Source organism: Girardinichthys multiradiatus, chromosome 22 (genome assembly GCF_021462225.1).
Source record: "Girardinichthys multiradiatus isolate DD_20200921_A chromosome 22, DD_fGirMul_XY1, whole genome shotgun sequence".
NCBI lineage: Eukaryota > Metazoa > Chordata > Actinopteri > Cyprinodontiformes > Goodeidae > Girardinichthys > Girardinichthys multiradiatus.
In genome coordinates this window covers 38,510,537-38,536,850 of record NC_061814.1, presented here as the reverse complement: position 1 = coordinate 38,536,850, position 26,314 = coordinate 38,510,537, and the positions used below count along the sequence as shown (strand labels likewise).

Here is a 26,314-nt window from a genome sequence, read left to right as displayed (position 1 = left end):
ATTTGGGAACGCTCGCCTTACCTTCAGGAGGCCTTTCCAGTAATTCTTGGCATTTCTGTTTGCTGCTAAAATTAGATTTGAGGAACACATTGGACACCTGATCATAGGTAAACAGGATCTGGACTGCCTGTTGGGATTTAATTGGGGCCAGTTTCACTTTTTATCTATTTTTTGGTGGCAGCCCATCTCCTTTTGTTGCTAACGTCACCAGGGAGGTCCCCCATTGGGACATCCTTTCTCACTAGTATTGGCTGTTTCTTATAAAAATATGTCTTCTCATGGCAGCAGCTGCAAACCAAGAAAAAGGAGGGCTGCTCGTGAATTGTCTCAAAGGTTTTGGCAACAAACTAATTTCACCCAAAAGTCTGTAGTTTTTTATGCCATACATGGTTATTTCTTCAGTGTGTTGGAGCTTCCAGTTCACCAGTCTCCAGTTAAACCCTAATTCTACATCTATCTCCTTAGACCGTCTGATTAGCATCGCGTCATAGAAAGGGGAAGTAATCCGGGCCCAGGAATAGAGCCACAGTAGAGGCTCTCCGCAGCCACCATGTGTCCATTGGTAATCCGCCCTTAAATAACTGCAGGGCAGGGATAGAGTGAGGGAGCTCGGTTAGGGGAGGTACGCCAGTCAGTGTCCTGTTATCCCTCGGACACACGGCAGCCGGAGCAGAAGAGCACAGACGCTCGGATTGCAAGAGGGAGTTTCCTCAGTCAGGATGAACTTTGCTGCCCAGTTATTCTACTCGAGATACCTGAGCGAGCGACTGGAACGTCTGTTCTCACCTAGACCTGCAATTAAAGACAGCGAGGACCATGACCCCTTCTGGGAGAGGTGGGAAATAGCAACCTGTAGTGACCCAGACCCCTGCCATCCTCAAATCAACCCTGTAGTAACAGATCTTTTGTGGTAATGTTGAATGATTTGCCGAAAAGGCAAAGAGAAATTAAAAACCTTTGGAGAAAAATAGCCTTTTAAGAGTCATTCAGCAAATAACTCACTGGCCCTGTTGTCTACATCAAGATCTTTTAGTTCTGCACCCAGGGAGGCTAAAGCCAAGAAAGAAACATAAACTACTAAAAACATTATACCAAACCCCATCATGCAACAAAACAACATCAGCAGTCTGCAGTGTCTGCAGAAAAGGCTTCACCGTTTATCCAAATGAACTCTTTTAGGAACGGTGTGTTTTTAGGACATTAAGAGGCAGATGATGATAAAAGCCTCCTTCACCTTTTTTGTCTTATTCTCAATCTTTATGTTTTGGACTATTTAAAGTAAAAAAGGCTTACCTCTTCATCTCCTTTTCTTCTACTTTAAAGAGGTTCTTCAAGATTGCTGTGTTTTTCTTTTCCTTTTTTGATGCTTTTTTATTGAATACTGCCCTTGAATCATAGCTTCTTTATTGCATGTGCACCTTAGGACTTTTTTTCTTTTTCCTCATTCACAATAATGAGGGTACTCTGATTGCACTGGACTAAAAATAATGGATAAAATGGGGCAGAGACCGGTAATGGATTCGTGAGACCAGGTGAAAGGTGAATGTGCGGCTTATAATAGATCACAGTGAAAGAAATAGAGTGGGGTGTTGTCTGCAGAGTGCTGGTATCATATTTGTCTGAGAAAGCAGCTCCATCTGGTGGCTATCTACCAAAATAGAAGCATATCCACTAAATCCATTTTGATTTGTTTTAGTGCCCAATCACATTACTTAATGCATTGTGGGTAATCCTTTATGTTGCAGAAATCCTGCTCTATAAATTACACGTAGAGGTATGCATCCAAAAAAAGAGTGTAAACCAGGTTTGTTTGGTGTTCTTTGAGAAATGAGAGCAAATATGGAGCAAAATTAGACAATTTAGATTAATTGTCCCATCCTGTGTCCATTTACCAAGCTACGATAAATCAAAAAAGAGGAGCCAAACTAAATCATAAGTAGGCTTAGTGATGTCATCATTCATAGATGGTTTAAGCTGTTTTGATGTAAAGATAAATCACTTAATCTCAGACTGAAGAATAGCACCTTCAGTATATGTATACACATCTTGAGGTCAGTTCTGTTTCTTCTAAACCTGGAAGTCTCAGAAACTGTCATTTTAAAAGTGTATAATGTGTTAAAAAAAAGTATTTTCTAGCAAGAAAGTCTACAAGCATAAAATAGAAGTAAATATGTGGACATGTTATAAGCTGGCATACCTGACAGTTCAAAGAAATTAAATGTAAGAAAAGATTTTAAAGAACCTCTAAAGGTGATTACAGTGTCAAGGAGCTGTCATTGTTAAGCCATGGTTTGCTGTTCTCTAGGGTGTAAATATGATGTAGCCACTCACATAGGAAAGACAAGTGAACATGTCATTAGAAAGGGAGATGAGTGCTGAACCTAATGAGTCAGCAAATGGCGAAAAGAAATGCTAAAATTGCTGACATCTGCAGTCGTAGCGAGAACTACAAAGTTTAAAACAGCGTGCATAAACAAAGCTGGGCTCACTACTGAAAAACTGCTTGAAAGAGTGGCATCTTGAGGTCGCAGTCTCCACAGCAACCATTGGGGTTATCTACATGCCAATTGGTTGTCTGGGAGGCATCCTAGGAAAAAGCTTTTTCTGTCCTACCTTCACAAACGTAAACACGCAAACTTTGTTGAACAGTACTGGGACACTAAATTAAGTCTACCAGATGAGAGTAAGATTGAACTTTTTGGCAACAAACCAAAATGCCCACGGCAAAGTACGGTGGATGATTTGTTATGCTGTGGGCCTGTTTCTGTTCTAAGAGCCATGGGAACCTTGTTAAAGTGCATAGCCTCATTTCAAATACTAGGACAATTTAAATACAATTCTGGTTGCATCTGTCAGTAAACTGAAATTGGTCATCATTGGATTTTTCAGCAGGATAATGATCCAAACGAATGGCCAAATCAAAGTTCTGTGGTTCAATAGACAAAAGAATCCACCTTCTTCCATGGCCATCTTACTCCACTGACCTAAATTCTATGGAAAACTTGTAGGGTACGCTAAAGTGAAGGGAGGACTCTGGATGATCTCGAGTGACTGTGCAAAAAGGAATGGTCAAAGATCCCCCCCCTTGCATGCTCCAAGACCAGCTGCTAAGGGGGTCGTACAAAGCATTAACAGTGCCAATAATTGAGCATTTGGTAATTTAGTTAAAAACAATTCTTAATGTGAATTTTTTTCTTCATTGAATAAATTAACTTATTAAAAGTTGGATTTTTCAAGACTTTTCAATCGGATTTTGGTAACAAATCTCTACTAGAGGTTCCAGTGAGCTTGGTATGTGCTAAATTGTCTTTGTTTGATAGTCACCGCTACAGCCCCAGACACCGATACCTTCCGACAACAACATTAGGACAAGAAAGTGATATTCTATACTTTTTTTATTATTGTTTCAGAGAGGAATTGCGTTTGGGCCCCAGTCAGCCGGGCAGCTCTTACAAATCTGTCTGTAACGGCACTGTGGGCCGCCGGCCTACTCTCATTGAACCAGAGCGTCTCAAAGACTTTGGTGAGGAGGAACTTCTGAATGGAGATGTTAAGTTCTACGAAACCAAAGTGGTTGCAGCTCCTCAGGTAAAGCTCATGGATCCCCCCAAAACCAGAAGAGTAAGTGAATTCAGGATCATTCCCAGACCTCCAGTTCCGTACCTTCGCTTTGAGGACATCAGTGCAGCAGCCTTCAGGATCCAGTCAGTGATACAGAAGACACCTTGCACGGTATGCTGGTTGTGTGAATTTGTGTAGTGGGTCACGGTGGAAATAGAAAGAGGTGTGCAGTCAGCTTTAAGGGAACAATGCATAGCTGCTGTCATAAAGCAAAATAGATTATATTAGCTTACACATTTTATTAAATGTGTTCATTGACAGAAACGCATTCTGGTCATGATTTGTGAAAATAATAGTACAAAATAGTGCACACTGATTTCTTCAGATGTAGGAATGGACAGATTTTGATTACCCTGAGTACTTATGTAGATTTAACTGTAAACAGTCATGGGGAAAAAAATTGACGTGGACCTGAGCATCCAGGTGTATGTTAACGCAATACCAAGACGACAACAAATCAGCAATGACCTTAGAGAACCAATTGTTGGTGTCCATCAATTTGGAAAGGGTGATAAGGCCATTTCAAATGAATATGATATCCATCATTACACATTGAGAAAGCTTATTCATAGTAGAAAACATTTGAGACAGCTGCTTATCTTTCAAAGTGTAGACATCCCACAAATTCACTCCAAAGTCAGATTCTACAATACCCAGAGAGCTGACAAAAACTCAATACCTCCATTTCAGACGTCAATGACCTCAGGTAGCTGATTAATTTGTTGTTTTAGGAAAGAGCTGCTTGAAAATTCTCTCTTCTCCCAAATAACCAACAAAACTTCTGTAACAATGTTGTTTTGAGAGATGAAATCAATAAATAGATATTTGGCCATAATGCACAGCTCCATGTTTGGAAAAAACCAAACACAGCACATCAGCACAAGCACTTCATAACAGCCATCAGGCTCGGTGGTGGAGGTATGATCATGTAGGCTTGTTTTGTAGCCACAGGATCTAGGCTTCTTTCAGTCACTGGGTTGAAACATTAACCTCTCTGTATAGCAAAGGGTTCTAGAGTCTAATGTGAGTCCATCTGTCTAACAGCTGAAGCAGCTTATCAACAGGCCCAGTCAAAGTTCAAATCTCAACCTTATTGAAATGCTGTGGTGGGGCCTTAATAGAGCTGTGCAGAACCAAATGTCTGCAAACCTCAATGCTGTAAAGAAGAGTGGACCAACATTACTCCACAGTGACGTAAAAGATTCATAAGAACAACTACTGAACATTTTTGCTCCTAAATTTGGTTCTACAAGCTGCTGAATCAAGGGGTGTACTTCGTTCTTCCCTTGACTGTGTTGGCTGTATCTTATTTCCTTTTGAGACGCATAAAGTAATTTTGAATTAAATTGTCAGTCATGAATGGACCCTCTTCCCCATGACTATTTGTCTGGTTTCTACCAAACAGAAACCAGACCTTAATGTCTAATTTCAACTAAAACAGCTGCTAGTGAACAAACTCTAACAGGGAATATTAAACAAATGATGCTGCTTATTTATGGCCAGTATTCCAGACTGTCCAAACAGTACGGGATGGAGATCTTCCTGAAGAAGGAGTATCTGCACTACACAGGCTCTGTGAAGGAGAGAGGAGTGCTGTACCTGCTGACCTGCCTCACACAGGTAAAACTAACCACAAGGAGGCCTTCTTCTGTTGGCCTGGTTGCAGGTTGTGTGATCCGCAGCTGACCTGTAGTCCCAAATGTTAAATGAAAATGAGTTTCTCTCCCTCCAGGAGCAGCAGAGGAAGGGTGTGATTGTGGCCACCGACTGTAACTTTTCCATGGCCGTGGCTCACCATGCAGTACAGCTGAAGATTCCAGTGTTTGTCATCATGCCATCAAGCTGTTCTTCTCCACGTCTCCGGACCTACCGAGACTACGGTGCCATGGTCATTTCATACGGCGGCACCAGTCATGACTCCCAAAATCATGCCCGCCATCTGGCCAAAGAGAACGGATACCTTTATCTAGAAGAGTCAGTCTCAACATGTTCATTTTAACATTTGCTATATCAGATTTAAGATGAACTCGCAGGAGTTCATCTACATGCGGTACTGTTATGAAATTAAAACCTGTACGTATTTCCAGAGATGAAAGTGCAGCTTACCTAGCAGGACTGGGCACTGTGGGCATGGAGATCTTTGAGCAGGTGCCCAAAGTGGATGCAGTGATTGTTCCTGCAGCAGGACAGTATGGACTTCTGGCCAGCACCGCTGCAGCCATCAAACACTTCAACTCTCAGATTCTCGTTGCAGTAAGTATGCATAAAAAGTCAGACATTTATTAGCTGCTGCTTCACATCGGTGCAATAACCACGGCTGTTTCAAAAGATCTGTTACTTTATATTGTAATAATGCACTGCCACTCACTTTGTGTATCTCCATTTAGGATTCCTTTTCATTTTTTGCGAGGCTTTACTAAATCTATGAAAGTCTCTAATTGTATGGAGAAACAGTATTATCAGCAGTGCACCATTTGGCAAATACTTTCCAAGTTAATTTCCAGAACTTCAACAGGATTATCACATAGCTTAGATGTTACTTTTTAGAACTTTTATGCTACTTTTGCAGAATGTATGGAAATGCATAACTCACTGGTAACAAACACACAACCTACGATTTACTGTATGTTAAGTACTCTATGTACTTAATTTCTGGATTTTACAGGTTATTTAAAAAAAGAAAACATTACTGCTTACTTTTTGAAACCTTCTGGATCCTACAGGTTACTTTAACTGAATTTGGAATTTACTTCAACATCACTTGCAGGTTACCTTCACAGAACTTTATGGAACTTACTGGTTACCTTCACAGAACTTTATGGAACTTACTGGTTACCTTCACAGAACTTTATGGAACTTACTGGTTACCTTCACAGAACTTTATGGAACTTACTGGTTACCTTCACAGAACTTTATGGAACTTACTGGTTACCTTCACAGAACTTTATGGAACTTACTGGTTACCTTCACAGAACTTTATGGAACTTACTGGTTACCTTCACAGAACTTTATGGAACTTACTGGTTATCTTCACAGAACTTTATGGAACTTACTGGTTACCTTCACAGAACTTTATGGAACTTACTGGTTACCTTCACAGAACTTTATGGAACTTACTGGTTACCTTCACAGAACTTTATGGAACTTACTGGTTACCTTCACAGAACTTTATGGAACTTACTGGTTACCTTCACAGAACTTTATGGAACTTACTGGTTACCTTCACAGAACTTTATGGAACTTACTGGTTACCTTCACAGAACTTTATGGAACTTACTGGTTACCTTCACAGAACTTTATGGAACTTACTGGTTACCTTCACAGAACTTTATGGAACTTACTGGTTACCTTCTCAGAACTTTATGGAACTTACTGGTTAACTCCCAGAGCTTACATGTAACATTAAATTGGCATAGAGATTGAATTCAGGAACATTCAAAATTGATGGGATACTTTCAACAAATTTACAGATTATTTTCCCAGAATTCCCTAGTTGGTTTAACAAGACTACTTTACAGAACTTGTAGATGGATTTCACAGAACTTGCAGTTTTTTTTTCCTAGAACTGACAATTTACTTTCCAGAAGCAATGTTTTGATAACTTTGTGAAACTTAATTTTACTGAACATACATATTACTGTTTGGATCTCATATGAACTCATTTAATTTTAAGAACTTTTTGGAACATACAGGATACTTTTAAACAGATTACTTTCACAAAACATTCAGGTGGTTTTCACAGAACTTGGTGTTCATTTTCCAGAACCTACGGATTCCTTTTCATAACTTTTAAAACTTTCATGCTATTTTCACTGAATGTACAAGTATAGAATGTACTGTTTACTTCTGGAATATTGCAGTTTACTTTTTGAAATCTTCCAGATCATACAGGTTACTTTAACAGATTGTACAATTTACTTTCACCTCACTCACAAGTTGCCTTCACAGAACACCCGTTAGAGGTTAACTTCCAGAGTTTACAGGGTGATTTAACTGAGCATCCAGGTTAGATTCAAGAACATTATGAACTTCTGGGATACCTTCAACACATTTATGGATTACTTTCATAGAACGTACGTTTTCTTTTTCTGGAACTTACAGTTTACTTTCCAGAATGTACCATTTACATTTTTAAACTTTTTTTAAACTTTGTGAAAATTACAGCACCTACAGGTTACTTTCAAATAATATAAATGTTACTTTTACTTACAGGTTACCTACTAAAATTTACAGCTTGTTATTTGAAACCTTCCAAATCTTACAGGTTAGTTTAACAGAATTTACAATTCACTTTCACATCACTTCCAGGGTGCCTTTACTATCACACAACATACATTTTAATTTATAGACAGGTCAAAACTTTACTAACTTTACTTTAACAGTTGCATTCTGGAACATTGTGGATCTTATGGAATACTTTTATGACAAAACCTATAGGTTACTTTTACAGAGCTTGCAGGATTATTTCATAGAACCTACAGCTGTTTTTCTGGAATTTACAAATTACTTTCCAGAACTATGCTTTTACTTTTGGATATTTTTCAAAGCTTACATGTTACTTTCACTAAGCAAATATGTTACTTTCTGGAAGTGATGAAAAACTTTGGAACTTACAGAATTTCAAAAATCCAATACACTTACAGATTGCTTTGACAGGAATTACAGGTTACTTTCACTAAACCTGCAAATTTCCTTTACACAACTTACAATTTACTTTATGAAACACAGTTTGCTTTCCACTACCTAATGTCTACTTTTTGCACATTTCCAGAACTTACTTTAACTTAGCATACAAGTTACTTTCTGGAATTTAAAGTTTTTGTTTTGGAACTTTGTGGAAGTTACAGGTTACTTTTACAGAAAATACTGTTTACTTTAGTTAAACAAGCTACTTTCATTGCACATATAGATAACCAGGGGTGAAAGTAGTTTTTTTTTAACACAGAAGTTATTGTTCTCTGCATTGTGGTGAAGTTTTGATTTCATTTAAATTAAAAATCTGACAGTTCGGTTGTTTTTGCAGTTTTTATTTAAAAGTCTGCAGATGGTAAGTGATTTATTGTTCGTCCTGTCCTAATGCAAGTGGCGTTTTTTATGTCTGTGCACCACCTGTGTAAAATCTCCCAGTCCATTAAATCGAACGCACTGATCTCCTTGGTAACCGCTCCGTTTTGGAAGTAAACGCGCATGCGCTCTCATGTAGCGTATGTGAAATCTCTGGTCTTAAGCGCTGTTTTCGAGCTGTACTGTGTTGTAATTCAGCAAAACAACATGAAATACAACTAGTTTTCTCCCTTTGCTTTTAACTGGGGTATTTAGTAGCGAGCAGACAGACATTAAACGTAGCGGTGCTCGTTTTAAAGGCTGGCCGTTCACAAAAACCTCGAGCTCCGAGGAGAGAGAAGCAAAGCAAGAGCATTGAGGCTCCATCATAGCAGAACAGTTCAGAAACTATCTGGAATGAGAGGAAAAAGCTACATTTATGTTTTAGACTGTCTATTGGTAGCGGATCTGATCTTCTTTGTGTGCTCGTGAGTTTTTGCAGCCGTAACTGGTTCTGGATGACGGCTTCATAGCAGACAGCCGTTCCTCCCTCTTCCCGGTACTGCATACCGGCGCAGAATCTTTTAGTGGTACGCAGTACCGGACCGCACCGGCTCACTTTCACCCCTGTAGATAACTACAAGTCCAGAAAAAAAAACAAGCTTCTAGAAAGATCATGTAACTTAATTAAAAGACCACATTTTCACTGTTCAGCAACTGTTAAATGTGTAAAGCTCTGAAGTAGAGAATAAAACTGAATTCATTGTTGCAAAGTGTTTCCCAGTGGCTATATATAATGTGGAAACATTCATGTGAAAGAGAAATACATCCTTAGAAAATCCTGTTTGTTTATGAATTAGCCACCATCTGTTCTTTATCTGCCTTGATGAGTTTAACCATAGTAAACATCCCGTCCTATTAACACATGCGCTCATGACAATACGGCATTGTGAATACTTTAAAATATTAACTGCTGAACGTCCTTTAACAGGGAATTGAACCAGAAGATTTCCCTCTGCTGCTACAATCGCTGAAGACCGATGGACCAATCAAAAACATGCACAGCAACCCCAATAAGAAACTTTATGGAGGTAAGATCACTTCATCTCTGGAGGCTTCATAAAACCTGAGTTTTGGGACATTTTCAGGGTTTATGGATGATTGTTGGATGTGTTGATTTGCAGTTATGGAAAAAAAAGAAAGTGTCCATGATCCTCAATATATAATGAAAAAACCTAATTATGCCCCATGAATCAATACCTTAGAAGGCCACCTTCAGCAGAAGTAACTCGCAGTAAATGTCTTCTGGCCCACCCTTCTTTCTGACTTTGCTTTAGTTCAGTTTAGTTTGCAGACTTTCATCCTTCAGAGCTCTCTTAAGGTCCCACCACAGTATTTCAATCAGTTTGAGATCTGGACTTTGATCCATTGCAGCCCCTATATTCCTTTCTTTTCAGCCATTCTGTTGAAGATGTGCTGCTGTGTTTGGGATCATAGTCCCTGTTGATAACACAGTTTGGACCACTCTAGCGGCCAGACAGATGCCCTAACATTTGACTCTAGAACACTTTGGTACAGAGAGGAGTTCATGGTTGACTCAGCGACTCCAAGGTGTCTAAGTCCTGTGGCTGCAAAAACAGCCCACATCATCAGGACTCGACCACTGTGTTTAACAGTTGTTAGAGTAAACATGGACCTTTACATTATCACCAAACATTATTACTTTGGTCTCATATATCTACATTTCTCCAGAGAGCTTTACTCAGACTTACAGTGTGAATAGTCTCTTTCTCTATAAAATGATTGACTTCATATTACTTAGAAAAGCTTTATATACCCTTCTATAATGCTGGATAACAATAAATGCTTCTCTAAGGTCATTGCTGATGTTGTTCCACTCAGGCATTTTGTTTTAGCACACATACAACTTAATAAAAAATTCATCGAGGTGCCTAAACTATTATTTATAGCACTGGTCTCACTAATAGTGATCAGTTGATTTGCTTTCTTTTCCCATGACTATAGATCACACTGAACATTTCTTTTGTTACAAGTTAGTTTTACGTTATGATCTTATTGCTGTTCGCAGATTTTAACGAGCATTCGCTTGGTGCAAACACCTTCCAACTGGCCAAGAAACTGATAGACAAGGTTATACCTGTCAGGTACCGCACCTTCACGACATATTCACACCTTAAAATGTCCTAAAACGTGTTGTGTCATTACTTAAATTATTACAGAATAAATAATATTATCAGTGTGATTTTTAGGATTTTTAGTGTTCAGCCATTCACAGTGTATTTGAAGTTCACATGGGTTGGATTTTTGTCTGTGTTCTCAGTGAGGAAGACTCCCTGGTGGCGATGCTGCGATTTCAGGAGGTAGAACACTCCACAGTGGACACTGTGGGAGCAATGGGACTGGCTGCCATATTGGCAGGGCAACTGCCAGAACTAAGAGGGAAAAGGTGGGTTGGCTAAAATCTGTCAAAGAAGACACAGTTTAGCAGTTGGCTTGTGTAAATCAGTCAGGGTACAAATCGTTTTAAATATACAGAAGTCTAAAGTCTGGAGTTTGACCCAGGTGGCGCCCTGGTGATTCAGCTCAATTGCCAGCCGTAACCCTTCTGGTTACAGCTCATATTAAACTTCCTGCCTCTTTCTGCTGTAGGGTGGTTGTTGTGGTGAGTAGCGCTAACATGGAGCCGGACCTGATGAGGCAGTGTGTGGACCGAGCTTTGGTGTTGGACGACCGGGTCAGTAAGTTCTCTGTGCAACTGGGAGAATGGCCAGGAGACATGGCGAAACTGTTGGACGTACTGTCCAGAGAGGACGTCAGGTAGGGAAAGATCTTCTGCTTTCTGTTTCCTTTTTGATGCCTGATGCCATTTTAACTCTCTGCTACTTGTTTTTTTTTTCCCCTGCTAGGCTATTGGATGTCTGCCATCGCAGACACATTGACAAGTCAGATGTCTTCAAAGCAAAGGTAGGCAGTTAATTTGTCCTTTTCGCCTGATCTGTTGTCTGCTCATAGACTTTTCCATTACTGCAAAGCTAACTAGTGAATAATGAAGGAACTTTCATCCAGTTTGTTTACTGGATAAGTACCAACCACGACATGAAGCAATCTTCACAACTTTAATTTATCAACTGACTTGTCCTCATATTGAATGTTAAAGGTGCAGTGTTTAGGATATAGTCACATCTAGTGGTATAAGTTGGAAACTGAAACCAAACCCATGACTTTAGTCCAGGCTCCAGAGTAGGCTGTGTAATTGAGTGAGTTTGCAGACATTGAGAGCTTTTGGTATTCACTGTTATCCTGTCTTTAAGAAACAAACTCAAAGAAGATACTGCTAGAATCAAAAATCAGGTGGAACCTTCAGGGTTTTGGTGAGCTCTTCAAGGGTGTCTGAAGAAAGCACTGGGTGTGATAAAGAATAATAGGTGAATTTTGAGCTTTCACCAAACTTCTGTAGCAAAGTTGGCAGCAAATTGGGGTCCTACTTGGAGTGTAGTGGCATCGTATTCGTGACTTACAGCCAGCAGAGTGTCTGGGCAATCAACAATTTGAAGAACTTTCACATTGGCCTGATGCTTGTGTCAAATGTTCTTGGCGGCTCTACTACCTGCAGCCTGCAACCATGTGGCTGCAATGACCAATCTATACTCTTCATGCCTGCTGGAGGAGGTGGGAAGATAGGTGGATGTGGTCAAGACTCTGCACAGAAAACCTCTTGACCTATATCTCTCAAACTGTCGAACCTGAATATTATGGCTGACAGATGGGATATTTATATTAAAGGGATGACTTTCATAAACAGCAAGGCTGAAACTGTAGGTGGAGATACAGAAACCTTCCATTTTAAATGGAATTTTTTGAAAATCAAGCCATGGCAGCAAAATCCTGTTAACCTGGTGTGACCTCTGTAACTAGTCTGAGGGTGTTATGTTCAGCAGGATCTAGACGTGTGCCTTCACACTGAAGAAATTCACAAAATTCCCAAGATCCTGCTATGTTCTAACAGATCGTGCAGCATTGTTTTTCTCTTTTCTTTACAAAATATTCTTTAGAAAAATACTTAGAGAGGGAGATACTAATCAAGCACACCATACATAACACCTTTTTCTGGACAAGGTTTCTAATCTCCAACAGCCGTACTTAATTCTGCCTTGAAACAAGCTGAAACGTCTCTTAATCTCTGGGATCAGCATTATTGCCTCTGCAGGCCAGACCCATTGCTGTGTTGTTTGTCCACCGGCTGTGTAAAAGGTGAAAGGTCTCGGATGACTAACAGGCAACGAAAACACGCTGCTTGCTCTGATTCTGATGTGTACGTGTCTGTTGTGCTGACAGGTGGAGTGTGTGGTGGAAACCAGGGATAAGACACAAAGTGCTCAGATGCGCAAGACGCTGAATGAGCGCTACCCTTCGATATGCTGGCTGGATCGGTGATCAAAACAACATACAAACCATGACACAATAGAAAAAAGTGGAATGTAAATAAACCTGGAAGGGATTCCCAACACATCCTTAACTATGACATAAACCAACCTCATGAAATGCTTGCACACCAGATATTATAGAGCAATTATTAACATAAATTACTTCTGATTATCTGCGAAGACTGGACTGGATCGAGCTCTTACCAGAACTTTACACTGAATTAGCTGCAGGTTGGACGGTATGGATAGTTACAGCCTAATTCCCCATTAACATTATACAGGCATCAAATAAAAGTAATTATATTTATATAAGTATATATATATTTTTAAAATGCTGTACATACGTCTATATTTATACGCCCCAGTGTATTAGTATTGAAGAAAGAATGCTCTCAAAATAAAAGCAAAAAAATTTATATGTCTGTTTTTATGCTGTTTGTGTGCAGATTTCTGAAAGAAAATTAAGACTAAATGCATTTATTGTGTAAATAATTAAGAGTAAAAGTGACAGAGAATGCTGGGGTAAGTTGTGTCTGCATCATCCACCGCTGATTTAATGGCCTGAGACAGCTGTAATGGTGACTGGGCTGCTTAAGATGAGCTAAAGCTCTTATTGTCTTTAAGCAGAGGGCACCGTGACCCTGTGCTATCGTTGCTGTGTGGTACTTTGAGATATGGTACCATGTAAATTCTTAGGTGGAGATATGCACTGTCCTTCCAACCGAAGCTCAAATAAAATTCTGGTGACTATCCAAACAATTTCAGATGGATTCTTTGTTTGATTTTCTGTCATTTCATTTTAAAGATCTGGGATTTTATGACAGCTAAAATCATAAACAGCAGGTTGCATATAAATATTACCCAACTGAAAGTCCAGTTTCATCCCTTCTGAGTCACTGTAGTAGAAATGTCTACACAGCACCAATGAAAACCAAACGTTAAGAAAAACCTCGCATTTATGTCAATTATTTTCTAAATATTAAACACTGGACCATTGGAAGGGTGTGAATCTGTCTTCATCAGGAAAGAGTTGTTTTATTGTTGTCTCCAAGTTACCACCACAATCATTCAATAGTTTACAATGTCATCGACAGATTCACGGATCACACCCAACTTAACCTTACCCAAGTTATAAATCAGAAAATAACTGTGATTTGCTAATTCACTCAGGATCAATTTCCCATTATTTATTTAGAATTTATACTTTCAAACACTAAAGAAACATGTTTGCAAATAGATAAGGGAAAAGTAATAGGAGGTACCATCCCCTCAAAAGTGCAAAATAAAGAGTTCATTACTACAGCTTTCACAAGAAGTTATTTGAGCTGCAGCCATGTTGGATGTTGAGTTTCAAGCAGTGTTTCTGACCCATTCCTCATTCATGTGTGAAGGTGAGATATTTGTTTTTTATTTTGTGTTCATTGTGGAGAAAGCTGCCTCACTGTTGTGTGTGGAAGCAACATGGTCCAGATGTCCAGATGTGTATTTTGGATGCATTGCTCTCTACGAATAAACAAATCAAACGGAGGACACACAGATAAACAGTGTGAAAGCAACAGAAACGGGTTTGCAAATGACTTTTTATTGAAGACTTCCAGTAGAAGTGAAAGCACCTTAGTGTGACAGAGGTAAATATGAAGACATCTCCTTTTCCCTGTTTTGAGCCAACAGCAGCGTACCTGTAGAGCAAACGTGCCTGACGCTACGACTGAGCCGCAGTTGAGAAATATTTATTGCCACCTTGAAGGCTGACTGTAAACATCATCAACCATTAGAGCTTAAAATGATTCATTTAGGACTCGTATTGTATTGCACATGAAATCTATCTTAAGACAGATTAATCAAACAACTTCTGTCGACATTATTAATTAAAAAAAATTGAAACATAAATCCTAACATTTCCTGAATTTTTCTCCAGCTTTTTTCATAGAAAATAAATGGAATGTAGTTAAAACATAAATGCATTAGTAAATTAAAGGTCATAATAGACTCAGTAATTACATCTGTAGTGTATAAAATCAGTTTAACACTTAAAATAGGAGGGCTTGGGTCCTTGGGAAAAGTCACCAGGAATGGAAAGATTCAGCTGGATTGCTCTGAAGGCTCCGACTGCCGGGATCAGTGCTTTTTGAGGCGCTTCGGGTCGTACTTGAGCAGCAGGCCAAGGGAGGCGAAGCCAAACAGAAAGGTTTGGAAGAACCACAAGAAGCGAGTGGTTGGGCTGCTGATGCCTTTGTTTCTGTGAGGAACCAATCAGAAAGCGTTATTGATGGTGTGTCAATGTGTCCACGGTGCCTGTGGATCCATACATTTGTCTCATCTGCAGCTCTTTAAGACACTGCCAGTGAGACGTTTACACACGATCATCATGAACATGCCAATTCTAGTCTTTAAAGATACATTTTAACCATTCTTCTTCCAAGGATTTATAGTGGGTTTTTTTCTGATCCACTTAGGGTCAAGGTTACACATAAAAACATTTATGCCTGTCCACCAGGAGCGTAGTTAGACCTGGGCTTTCGGGGCGGAAGCCCCGGATGTTTTCTGAAGAGCCCGGACTTCTTGATAGAAGAAATTTAGAAGTATTAAAAAGATGCAGCCACAAAACGGTATTAGACTTCACATTTTTATTTAAAAACAATCAGACTTTTTCATATGTGTTCCATATAATCACGTCCCGCTCCACCTAACCTGACAATGAGTTCAAAGGAGAAGACAGAAAATACTTATTTGTACACTTGCAGCACCACGAATGTGCAAGTACGCGCACAGCCAGAGACGGACTCCATTCTGGAGAAGTCCAGAACAGCAGTTTACTGCAGGTCGACCTGCGTCCTTCATTACCTGAAAAGTTACACTGAGCGCCTCGAACAAGGATCATTTCAGAGCAACCGCGGAGGCAACCGAAGAGTGGGAGGCTGGTGGGTGTGTGTTCAGGAACAGGTGGAAACAGAGTGGTATAACCCAGACGAAGATAGCAGTAAAACCTGAATGCTGACTCAGAATGGGCTAATTGTAAGTTACAGCTAATCACTGATTCACCCAGCAAGACATGAGGTGGAGGTTCACTCTAATGAGTATCTTCAGGGTCATGATGAGGGACTTTCACCTGAGCTACAGGTGAAGTTAAATGATGTGGCTGTGATAGAAAACAGTAGCAACCTTCTCTGTGACCTTCTAGCCAGATATGCATCATAATGTGAAAATATCTGGTCCTTTACTTCAGTCAAAATAAAAGCATTTAATCCTAACGTAGCTGAACACATTAAAAGATCCTTCAGATCATCACATTGGATCTCATTGCTGCAACCAGTCTTATAGTCTAGTTCTTCATGTAGACAGAACCAGGTGTTGCTCAATAAACCAGGGAAATATCTCCTGGTTCCAGTAAGACGTAGTAGAAAGAGCAACAGTAAGCCTCCTTCTTCTCTTTCATATCTTCTGTGCTGATTTTAAACATACAGCTCTGGGGTTAAAGATGCAGGATAATTAAGAAATAAATCATAGCAATTAATCACAGGTGGACCGTTGGTTAGTTAACTATTTTATTTCTTCTGAATTACAAATGTAATATTATATAAACTAAACTAATTAAACAAGGATACAGTTTTACTGAAGGTGAGACATACATACCATATGTATACAGTTATTAATAACTGTAATATTAGTACTGATAAGGTCCAGGATGAGGCTCTATGCTATATTTTAAACAACACAACTTAACACCCTTTCCTCTCAAAGTGTTTAATAGTAAGAACTGCACTAATGTCTCACATGTTCAGTGCAGAACAAAAGACTTGGTTGTAAAATGTTTCATTTATTATTTCTGGCAGGCCAAATTTCTCCAGAAGTGGAACAGAGGACTGAAAAGATGGAGATAAAAGAGAACAGGTTCATAAAAGTAGGAGCAATTTTAATAAAATGTTTCTAAAGCTCTTGGCATAATAAAATAAATGTGTTTTAGGATTTTTACCATTTGACTAAGATTTAGGAAAATCAACTTTATACCACTTTCCTTTTTTGAAATATAAGAATAAAGACAATGGAGCCTCAGGAGTGGAACACTTTGATGAGAATGTAACGTTTAAAAAAGGTAATTTATGTAGATGACAGAAGAAGCACATTTATCTGGCCCATAATAAACATCTCTGAGTTTAAGAAAAACTTTTGTCAGCAAAAATTCAGATTAAGTTATTTTCTAAATACCTCAAAATGTGTCATTATTTGCTTCAGCAAAATAGTTTTTCATCAGGACTAAACTCTGTTTCTCCTTGTCCTTCATTCAGCTTCTAACAAAAATAAAAAGTTAAATTATTGCAAACCTTTTTGGTTTGATTCTCAATAATTTACATTCAGTCTAAAACCAGCCGACACAGAGAATTGGTACAATATGTCCTATATTATTTTAACTTTAAATTACCTATAAATTATCTTATTAAAATCTAAATATTTTGGATTTGGGCTAAAGCCCCCAATGTTTTGAGACCCTAAAAACGCCCCTGGCTTGCACCCCATTTAATATTTAGTTAGATGTCCTTTAGATGCATATTGACCACAGGTTTTATGTGATGTGGCCATGAGCAAGCTCCAAGTCTGACTCTGGTTGGACAGATCTATGACAGATCGGTTGGTTGGTCTGCTCTAAAATCAAGATATTCAAGCTCGAGTGAAAATTGCAGAAACTTTATTGGACAGACGAGACAAAGATTGAGCTGTTTGGCCAAAAGGACAAAAAAAAATGTTCAGAGGCAAGTTGAGGCTTTCAAAACCAAAGAACAATGTACCAAACTGTAGCGCATGGTGATGGCAGCATCATACTGTGGGGCTGTTTTGACGCCAGAGGTAATGGTGCATTATACAAAATGGATATAATAATGAAGGAGAACTCCCTCCAAGTTCGTCAATTTCACCTCAAATCAACAACAAGATGGTTGAAATTTGGACAGTCGGGTTTTTCATCAGGACAAGGATCCCACACACAGGTTCAAACTGGTTTTGGGATGGATAAAGCAGACTAACGCAGGCTTCCAGAATGCTCTCGAACTTTTGTGGACTATTAAAAGATGGCTCTGTGAGAAAGCCAACCAATTTAAATGAACTCTACCAACTCTTGCAAGAAGATTTAGACCAGAGGCTTGTCAAAGGGTACAAAAAGCAACCAAAAGCAACATTTATCCTAATATTTGCGTCTATTTGAGCTTGTTTTGTATGATTTTGACGCTGTGTAGATTAGAGACAATCCACAATAAACTCAAACTTGTACACCTAGAAGCTGTTTGTTGTATTATATTTCCAACCTGGAAAAAGAACAGTTTTAAGATGGTATTCATGCTCACAATGATTGGATGTAAACGATCACTGTATATAAGTCCCAACATTTAGGGTAGATCTGGTCCAGTGAGCTAAAATAAGATTAGTTTACACTCTAGCACCACCTAATGGACATTTAAGCTCGATTTGTTCTTACCTGCACACCTTTAAAGCATAGATGCCTTCAAAGACATGAGCAGCGAAGGCAGCCCACCACCTGAATCAGACAGAAAAGCAGTCCTTTCATGATCTACAGAGCACTTCCATAAACATTTGATCTTGCTGTGTTTTTTTCTAAAACATGGTCTCTGTGATACGTTTTGTGGGTCCTCTATAATCACTCACAATATGACACCTATTATTTTATTCATTTGGCCCGGGTAACAACATGGGTCACTACAAAACTGTGCTTGACAGATGGATTAGAACCAACATAAAGAGTTCAGTGCCAATCTAAGAAAGATATAATAAGCAGTCTGTTAAGGTTTTCCTAACAGAAGCTGCTCCAGTACTGCAACAGGGCTGTTGCTTGATTTTTCACCTGGTTCTGTAAAAGCAAAGGCAGCCAGAGAGCCTCCTAGTCACTAAAAACATCTCTTCCAGTAGATTTTCCTCCTGTCTGAGTTTCTGTAGAGGACCACAGGGCAGGGAGACACTTTATCTGCAGAAATCACTGAATTTGCTTTGTTATCTCTGCAAACAAATGTCTTAAGATCAGCTCCGGGTCAGAGTCCATCATGCTCCGACCTACTTCTGCTTCAATAGGATGGAGCGTTCTGGTGAACGCACCATCCTAGGTGCTACGACTGATCCAACATTTCTAGTGGACCTTAACCCATTGTGCCGAAAATACAAAGGTCTCACTTTCTAGACAGACCTGTTTTAAACCAGCAGATATAATGAAATACAGAAGATATTCTGTGATGTTAAAGTTAATTAAGTTAAAAGTAATAATATTACTTTATAATACTTTGATAAAAAATTGAGTCCAAGCAATTACGAAAATCCAAAATAAACTCAAACGTGTACACCTAGAAGGGAGCTCGGCCTGAGAAGATAGAGAACCACTGCTCTGACCCTAACGGAGAGAGACAAAAATCTAAATTTGTACAATGAAAATGACTCCCGAAGGCCTTTTCTACATAGAATAAGACACTTGTTGAACGTTTTAGACTGTTGAAAAGTGTACTTTTGAAGTATATAACTTTGCAGAAATTATTTTAGTTGTTTCTGTCTATTTAAATATAATATTTGTATTTATAATACACAAGAGGGGCTCAATTTGTAACTTTTCAGCCATTTCAGACTCACCGGTTTCCATTTCGTTCCTTCCTGCTCGTGTTTTTTACCCATAAATGAACCATTTAGTGTATATGTACGTAAACCCGCCCATATCATGTTATTTTTGTTGTAGCTAATTATTCACACTTATAATAAAACACCTCATTTCCATTTATTGTAGTTCTATTCCCAGTCTGGGCCAGATTATCACGCCTGATCAAACCAAAATAACTGTAAGGAAGCTCCTCCTGTTGGTAGATAACATAACCTCATTTCCTTACAGCAGATCATGGGTAGAATATAAAAAATTCATTTAAAATATTGGCTGTAAAACATGGCAGGAAATATCCTTTAGGAGACAGACAGCGAAGGGGGTGAAATGACCAGGACAACCATCAGAGGGGTTTTATTGATCTGGTCCTTTGACCAAATCATAAAAAACTGAAAAAAAAAAACTGGAAAGTGCATCTCCTCCACCACTTTACAAAAGATAAATCACTAAATGTATCCACCTGAAGCAGCCTACATCCATGTAACTGACCAACATGTCACATGACTTGAAATCCTTTTATTCTGCTGGAACTACACCAGTCATATGACTTTAAGGGATACTTAACAAACCATTAAGGCTGTTGTTGATTACACAAAGTATTCAGGCTCTGTGGGGTACTTAGCTCCTCATTTAAAGCTGTTCCGACTCAAACTATAATTAAGATCTACTCTGAGTATGTGTGAACAGCCATGTTTTCATATGAATCGAGCTGATGAGGTTGTTTATAGACATCACAGAAAGTTGTTTTCAGGCTAGTAGAATTAACAAAGATCTATTGTCGGAACGGTACATTAAGGAGTTTAAAACAAATCTGCACACATTCATTTATCGACTAATTTTATAGCTTCAGTCGTCATTCAGCAGGAGTCCTCCTGGTTGTTGCAGAACAATAGTGGTGCAACAGCATCTAATCACTTACCCTTTGTACATTAGGTCAGCATGGTTATCCACAAGGTATCTGCAGAAGCTGCCAAACGGACCAAGGTGATCAAATGGGATTTTTTCTGGCGCAAACACAGTGAACTGCAAAATAACAGTGCAAAGCTTGAACATCAAACACCAAAAACAACTGAGACAGTTTGTACCGCTTTTTCTTTATTCAATTACAAAATGTAATCAAAGTCTGTGCAGCTAAAAACTGTTCATTTCAGGAAGTAAAGCTGACCATAAAACATGATTAACTCCTCGTTTTCCTTTCCTCTGCCCTCTTCTATGATTTTTCTCTTTTATACCAACGACAAGAAAAATCCAAAATGCTTTTGGAAACAACAGTGAGAACTAGTTTCTCAGAAAGTCGAGTTGTTAAAAGGACCGACTTTTCTGTTTGTCTGTTCTGTTGCAGGGGCACAACCTACTCCAGCACACGGCCTTCAGAGTTCGAGCAGAGAAACCTCTTCTACACAAAGTTCATACGCATAATGAAGACATAACAAAACCATGAGTTCAATCCAGTCATTAAACTTCAGTTAGAAGCAGATTTATGGGGTAAGAACGCTGTCAAAAACAATGTGTACGTACAGACGGAAATGTGTGCATATTAGTCAATAGTTGTGCATAAGTAAAATCCAAAAGAGGTATTGTATATTTTCTCTATAAGAATACAAAATAAAATGTTACATCTTCAAGAAATTACAAACACAAAGTTCAAGTTTACAGTTGTGGTTTATTCTTTATGAATACAATATACTATAAGAGTTTGTGAGTACGATTTCTTTTCTACGAGAATACGAATTTACATCAGCGACTTGGCGTCACGTGATCTCAGGCTGGTTAGTGGAGCACAGAGTTAGTCGATTCACGTTGAGCATGCGCTGTCACACTCCTCACCGCCAGTAAACATAGTGCTGGGATTGGATGACGGAAAAAGGTAATGGGAGATAATTCAGTCTAAAAGGAATATTAGGAACAGAGGGGAGATGGGGGGAAATCAAGAGTATTATAAATTAAGCATTGTTCTTATTTTTATGAAATACAAAACTAAAACACATAATATAGTGGGTAGAGTTATACAATGATGTACAGTAGATGGCGGTATGGACCTCTGAATTTGTTGCGTACTGCCAGCAGAAGAAGAAGAAGCAGCAGCACTAGTGCCAAGATGACGGACCAAGAAACTACGGTACAAAGCCAGGTAATGTTAAAAAGTTTATATATGTCTTAATGTCGTTAATATATGCTCTTGGTCCGTCATCTTAGCGCTAGTGCTGCTTCTTCTTCTTCTTCTGCTGGCAGTACGCAACAAATTCAGAGGTCCATACCACCATCTACTGTACATCATTGTATAACTCTACCCACTATATTCTGTGTTTTAGTTTTGTATTTCATAAAAATAAGAACAATGCTTTATTTATAATACTCTTGATTTCTCCCCTCTGTTTCTAATATTCCTTTTAGACTGAATTATCTTCCATCCCAGCACTACGTTTACTGGCGGTGAGGAGTGTGACAGCGCATGCTCAACGCGAATCGACTAACTCTGTGCTCCACTAACCAGCCTGAGATCACATGACACCAAGTCGCTGACGTAAATTCGTATTTTCATAGAAAATCAATCGTACTCACAAACTCTTATAGTATATTGTATTCATAAAGAATAAACCACAAGTTTAAACTTGAACTTTGTGTTTGTAATTTCTTGAAGCTGTCACATTTTATTTTGTATTCTTATAGAGAAAATATACAATACCTCTTTTGGATTTTAGTTATGGACAACTATTGACTAATATGCACACATTTCTGTCTTTACGTACACATTGTTTTTGACAGCGTTCTTACCCCATACAGATTTTTCCATCGCAGCATATTTAAACCGTGTTTCCCCTCAGCACAGAATCATAGAGCGACCTGCAGGTGAACAGCACTTGGCACAAGCTGGGAAAAAGTTCAAACTTTTTATTAATGTTTAAGTCTACCCAGGTTATATTTCATGCACGCTCCCAGCGCCCCGTCCCTTTTCTTTCTTAACAAATCTCTCTTCTGGGGTTGATTGCGTTGTATGGATGAATGTTGGGAAGTCCAGGAGGCCTCCAGCAGCCGGTTCAACAATAAGCTACAGAGAGGCACTAACAAAGTGTGAACTCCAACAAATGAGTCCCTGCATCAGTTTCCACTCCGACCAACAAAGGGCAGCTTCTTGTGAGAAACCGAAATAAATCAGTTTGGTTTTTAGTTCATCGGTTCTGCAAAACTTGTGTCACATGAAGCTGGAAGAACAGAAGATATCTAGAGCACATGAATTTGAATGAATATCCCTTTACTTTACAGTCAGTCTGGACGTGTTTCTCCACCTCTCTACCAATTAAAATTAGATCTGCATCATTTCATACAAGTTAGCTAGAAAGCATCTGACTCCCTGAAATTTAAAACACAGCGAGGAGCAAGACCCAGAAAAACTGGCCAGACATGCTTCAGGCTGAACCAGAACTGAACGTTGCTTTCATCTTCTGTGGTCTTCGTGTGTGCACCTGGGATTTATCCTATTTGTAGCTAAAGAATGGAAAAGATAAAATGACAAAAGTCTGAAGGTCACTAACCAGAGACTGGATAAGAGACACAAACAAACTAAATAAATAAAATGTAGTTTATGGGCCTTGTTAAACATCACAAATTTTGCTTGCTCCAGGAGCTCGCTAACTGCAGGAAATCTGTTCGCTTTCTTAGTTTTACGCAACTTAGCTTAACTTTTGAACATAGACCTGGTTGCACTTCAGCAAAGGGCTTTTTTACTGCTTTCATGTGGATTACACCTAAGACATTATATGATCAAAGAACCCTTTATTCTATTTAACAACAGCTTGAAAACTGACCGAAATATTCAGAGTTTTAGGGATTCGCATGATGATCAAAGAACACCTCAGCCCAAGCATGACCAGTGTAAGCGGGATCATGTGTAAGGGAGCCTTAGATATATTGTGTATTTTTAAACGTTCATAATAGAGTACAGTTTTACATATCACAAGCTGTAGCAAAGATGCATTCTGGAGCTGACATTTTTGTCTCCATCCTACATCCTACATGTATAGGTGTCTTTTGAGTGTGTTGGGACATATTCCTAAAGCATTACACACATGGAGCATGGATTATTATTATTAAAAATAATAACACACATACAACTAAACGCAACAGTCTTTAAGGAATATGGACTACACAACATCAGATTTAGTTCAAAATCCTAACAACTAACAATGGTTATTGTTCAAAAAAATACATATTCCTATAAGTACAGTTTGGGATCTTGAACATGTTTATTCTCTTTAGATGGGATCACAACAGGGGAACTTTGTGATTTCCCACTGTTGTAGAGCAAATCTACCACTAACACTGTAGGGCAACCGGACCCAGCGTACTGTTGTTGCCTGATCCGCCAGGACAGGGCACAATAAATGATCAATGTGAACTGGCTGCTGTTTGCTGCAGCTCCAGTCAATGGAAAACTAACAAAGAGAATGGACTTTAACCTGAAGTCTGTTTAACCCAGCTGAGGTCCTAATTAACACCGATAAGATTAGCTATCAGCACTATAGCCGCATTGACAGGTTTTTAACTAAATAGGATATATTAAATGGCGACAGAGAAGAAAATTAAACTGAAATACAGATGAGCGGTTGTTTAAATAATTCAAAGTGAGTCGGGGAGGATAATTTAGGCAACTCCAGCAGAGAAAAATACTCCATATAAGTTTTAAAAATGATTGAATGTTTGACCGGGTTATTTTCAAACAGAGAAAGTTAAATCACTTACGGAAAAGTACCCAACTGCCACTGTAACAGTGACGACCCAAAACGGACTGGTCCGTTTAAAATAATCGTTTCCGTCACTCGAAGCCATAACTGCGCTGTGGTGGTGTCGCTGTCAAATACGACCGGTTAGAAACGACACGCACACGCCAACCCTAGAGGTGGAGTTTTGGTTTTATAAATTATTTAATAATTTCAGAAGTCACCGAATTAGAAAACGGGAGTCAACCTGTGTGAACTTTAGTATACAAATAATGTGTTCTGTGAAGGCTTCAGAGTGAAACCCAAGGAACACAGCAGAAAGGTCAAAGACAAAGTTGTGGAGAAGTTTAATGCAGGATCAGAACTGTAAACTTTCAAAGACATGGCCGTTCACCTAAACTAACAAGCTGGTCAAGAGAAGCAGCCAAAAGGCCTATGGTGACTCAGATAGAGCTCAAGAGATCAACAGCTCAGGTGGGATCTCTCAACAGGACAGCTAGTAGTCATGCTATCCAGTAATCTGGTATTAGAAGAAATAAGTATTTGTCTAATTTAAAGAGACTAACTATAAACAAACAAAGGAAAATTAGCTCTGGTCAAATCAGAGAAAAATTTAACTGAGTTTCTGTAGAGGATCTATGTACAAAACAACATATGTGGGAGAAAACCAACTCTATACATCACCTTAAACACATAATTGTCCTTAAAAACCTTTAGGATGAATTAGAGTGGAGGCTGCAAATCTGATTTTCTAATCTAACAATGAACACACTCCTAAAACTTGTGGAAGACGTTTACAGATTAGTTAAAATTACTATTGCTGGCAACAGTGGGTCCATCAACAAATTGGACCTTATAGATTAAGAATAGGATGTCATCAAAGTTCATGTACATGTAATACTAAACAGCCAAATACTTTTGACAATATAGTGTATTTTAAATAGAATAATGTGAAGATATTTCCATTTATAAATGGACAAAACTGGTGGAGACACACCCCAACAGACTTGCAGCTTTAATTGTAGTTATACTTGGTTCTACAAAGCAGGATGTATACAAAGTCACTGCTAAACTGTTCACATTTTTATTTGTAAAAAAATTAAAACCATGTATCATTTTCCTCCCACTTCACAATCAGGTGCTCATTTGAGTTAGTGGGTCAAATATAATTCCAATTCAAGGACCGTATAGGAATGTATGAGGGGAGTTGTGATCCTCAATAAAACACATTAAATTCTGTACAATTTTGCTTTAAACAATGCTTGTTTAGATTGCTGTGTTACCTTCACAAAAGTGATGGAGTTCAAATAAATGACAAAATAAACCCTTTTCTAGATTAATTTTGGAAACTCTTCTGAGGAAATATATTTCCCAGGTTTTATTTTTGAGGCTTACACCCTGTTTTCTACAGGTCCTTCTCAAAATATTAGCATATTGTGATAAAGTTCATTATTTTCCATAATGTCATGATGAAAATTTAACATTCATATATTTTAGATTCATTGCACACTAACTGAAATATTTCAGGTCTTTTATTGTCTTAATACGGATGATTTTGGCATACAGCTCATGAAAACCCAAAATTCCTATCTCACAAAATTAGCATATTTCATCCGACCAATAAAAGAAAAGTGTTTTTAATACAAAAAACGTCCACCTTCAAATAATCATGTACAGTTATGCACTCAATACTTGGTCGGGAATCCTTTGGCAGAAATTACTGCTTCAATGTGGCGTGGCATGGAGGCAATCAGCCTGTGGCACTGCTGAGGTCTTATGGAGGCCCAGGATGCTTCGATAGCGGCCTTTAGCTCATCCAGAGTGTTGGGTCTTGAGTCTCTCAA

General features: G+C 38.7%; 2 protein-coding genes across 2 annotated transcripts; one reads left to right on the top strand and one right to left on the bottom strand.

Moving 5' to 3' along the window:
* Positions 1 to 625: 625 nt before the first annotated feature.
* Positions 626 to 13,868, top strand: LOC124858765 (serine racemase). The gene is made up of 11 exons (XM_047350975.1): positions 626 to 835; positions 3,411 to 3,732; positions 5,125 to 5,241; positions 5,354 to 5,595; positions 5,709 to 5,874; positions 9,656 to 9,755; positions 10,754 to 10,829; positions 11,006 to 11,131; positions 11,335 to 11,502; positions 11,592 to 11,649; positions 13,021 to 13,868. Exons 1-11 carry the CDS (start codon positions 720 to 722, stop codon positions 13,117 to 13,119), a joined length of 1,590 nt encoding a protein of 529 aa, XP_047206931.1. The 5' UTR covers positions 626 to 719; the 3' UTR covers positions 13,120 to 13,868.
* Positions 13,869 to 14,671: 803 nt separating this feature from the next.
* tmem254 (transmembrane protein 254) lies at positions 14,672 to 24,628 on the bottom strand. Its single transcript, XM_047350923.1, has 4 exons — positions 24,493 to 24,628; positions 20,672 to 20,775; positions 18,577 to 18,636; positions 14,672 to 15,348 (listed from the first exon to the last, which is right to left on the bottom strand). Exons 1-4 carry the CDS (start codon positions 24,577 to 24,579, stop codon positions 15,228 to 15,230), a joined length of 372 nt encoding a protein of 123 aa, XP_047206879.1. The 5' UTR covers positions 24,580 to 24,628; the 3' UTR covers positions 14,672 to 15,227.
* Positions 24,629 to 26,314: the final 1,686 nt, after the last annotated feature.

Excerpts from the sequence above, each read along its gene's own strand:
- LOC124858765 (XM_047350975.1), top strand. The coding sequence starts at position 720 with ATGAACTTTGCTGCCCAGTTATTCTACTCGAGATACCTGAGCGAGCGA. Across the intron at positions 3,733-5,124 it reads TACAGAAGACACCTTGCACG|TATTCCAGACTGTCCAAACA; the intron begins GTATGCTGGTTG and ends ATTTATGGCCAG. Across the intron at positions 5,875-9,655 it reads ACTCTCAGATTCTCGTTGCA|GGAATTGAACCAGAAGATTT; the intron begins GTAAGTATGCAT and ends GTCCTTTAACAG.
- tmem254 (XM_047350923.1), bottom strand. The coding sequence starts at position 24,579 with ATGGCTTCGAGTGACGGAAACGATTATTTTAAACGGACCAGTCCGTTT. Across the intron at positions 18,637-20,671 it reads GCTGACCTAATGTACAAAGG|GTGGTGGGCTGCCTTCGCTG; the intron begins GTAAGTGATTAG and ends TGTCTGATTCAG. Across the intron at positions 15,349-18,576 it reads TATGCTTTAAAGGTGTGCAG|AAACAAAGGCATCAGCAGCC; the intron begins GTAAGAACAAAT and ends GGTTCCTCACAG.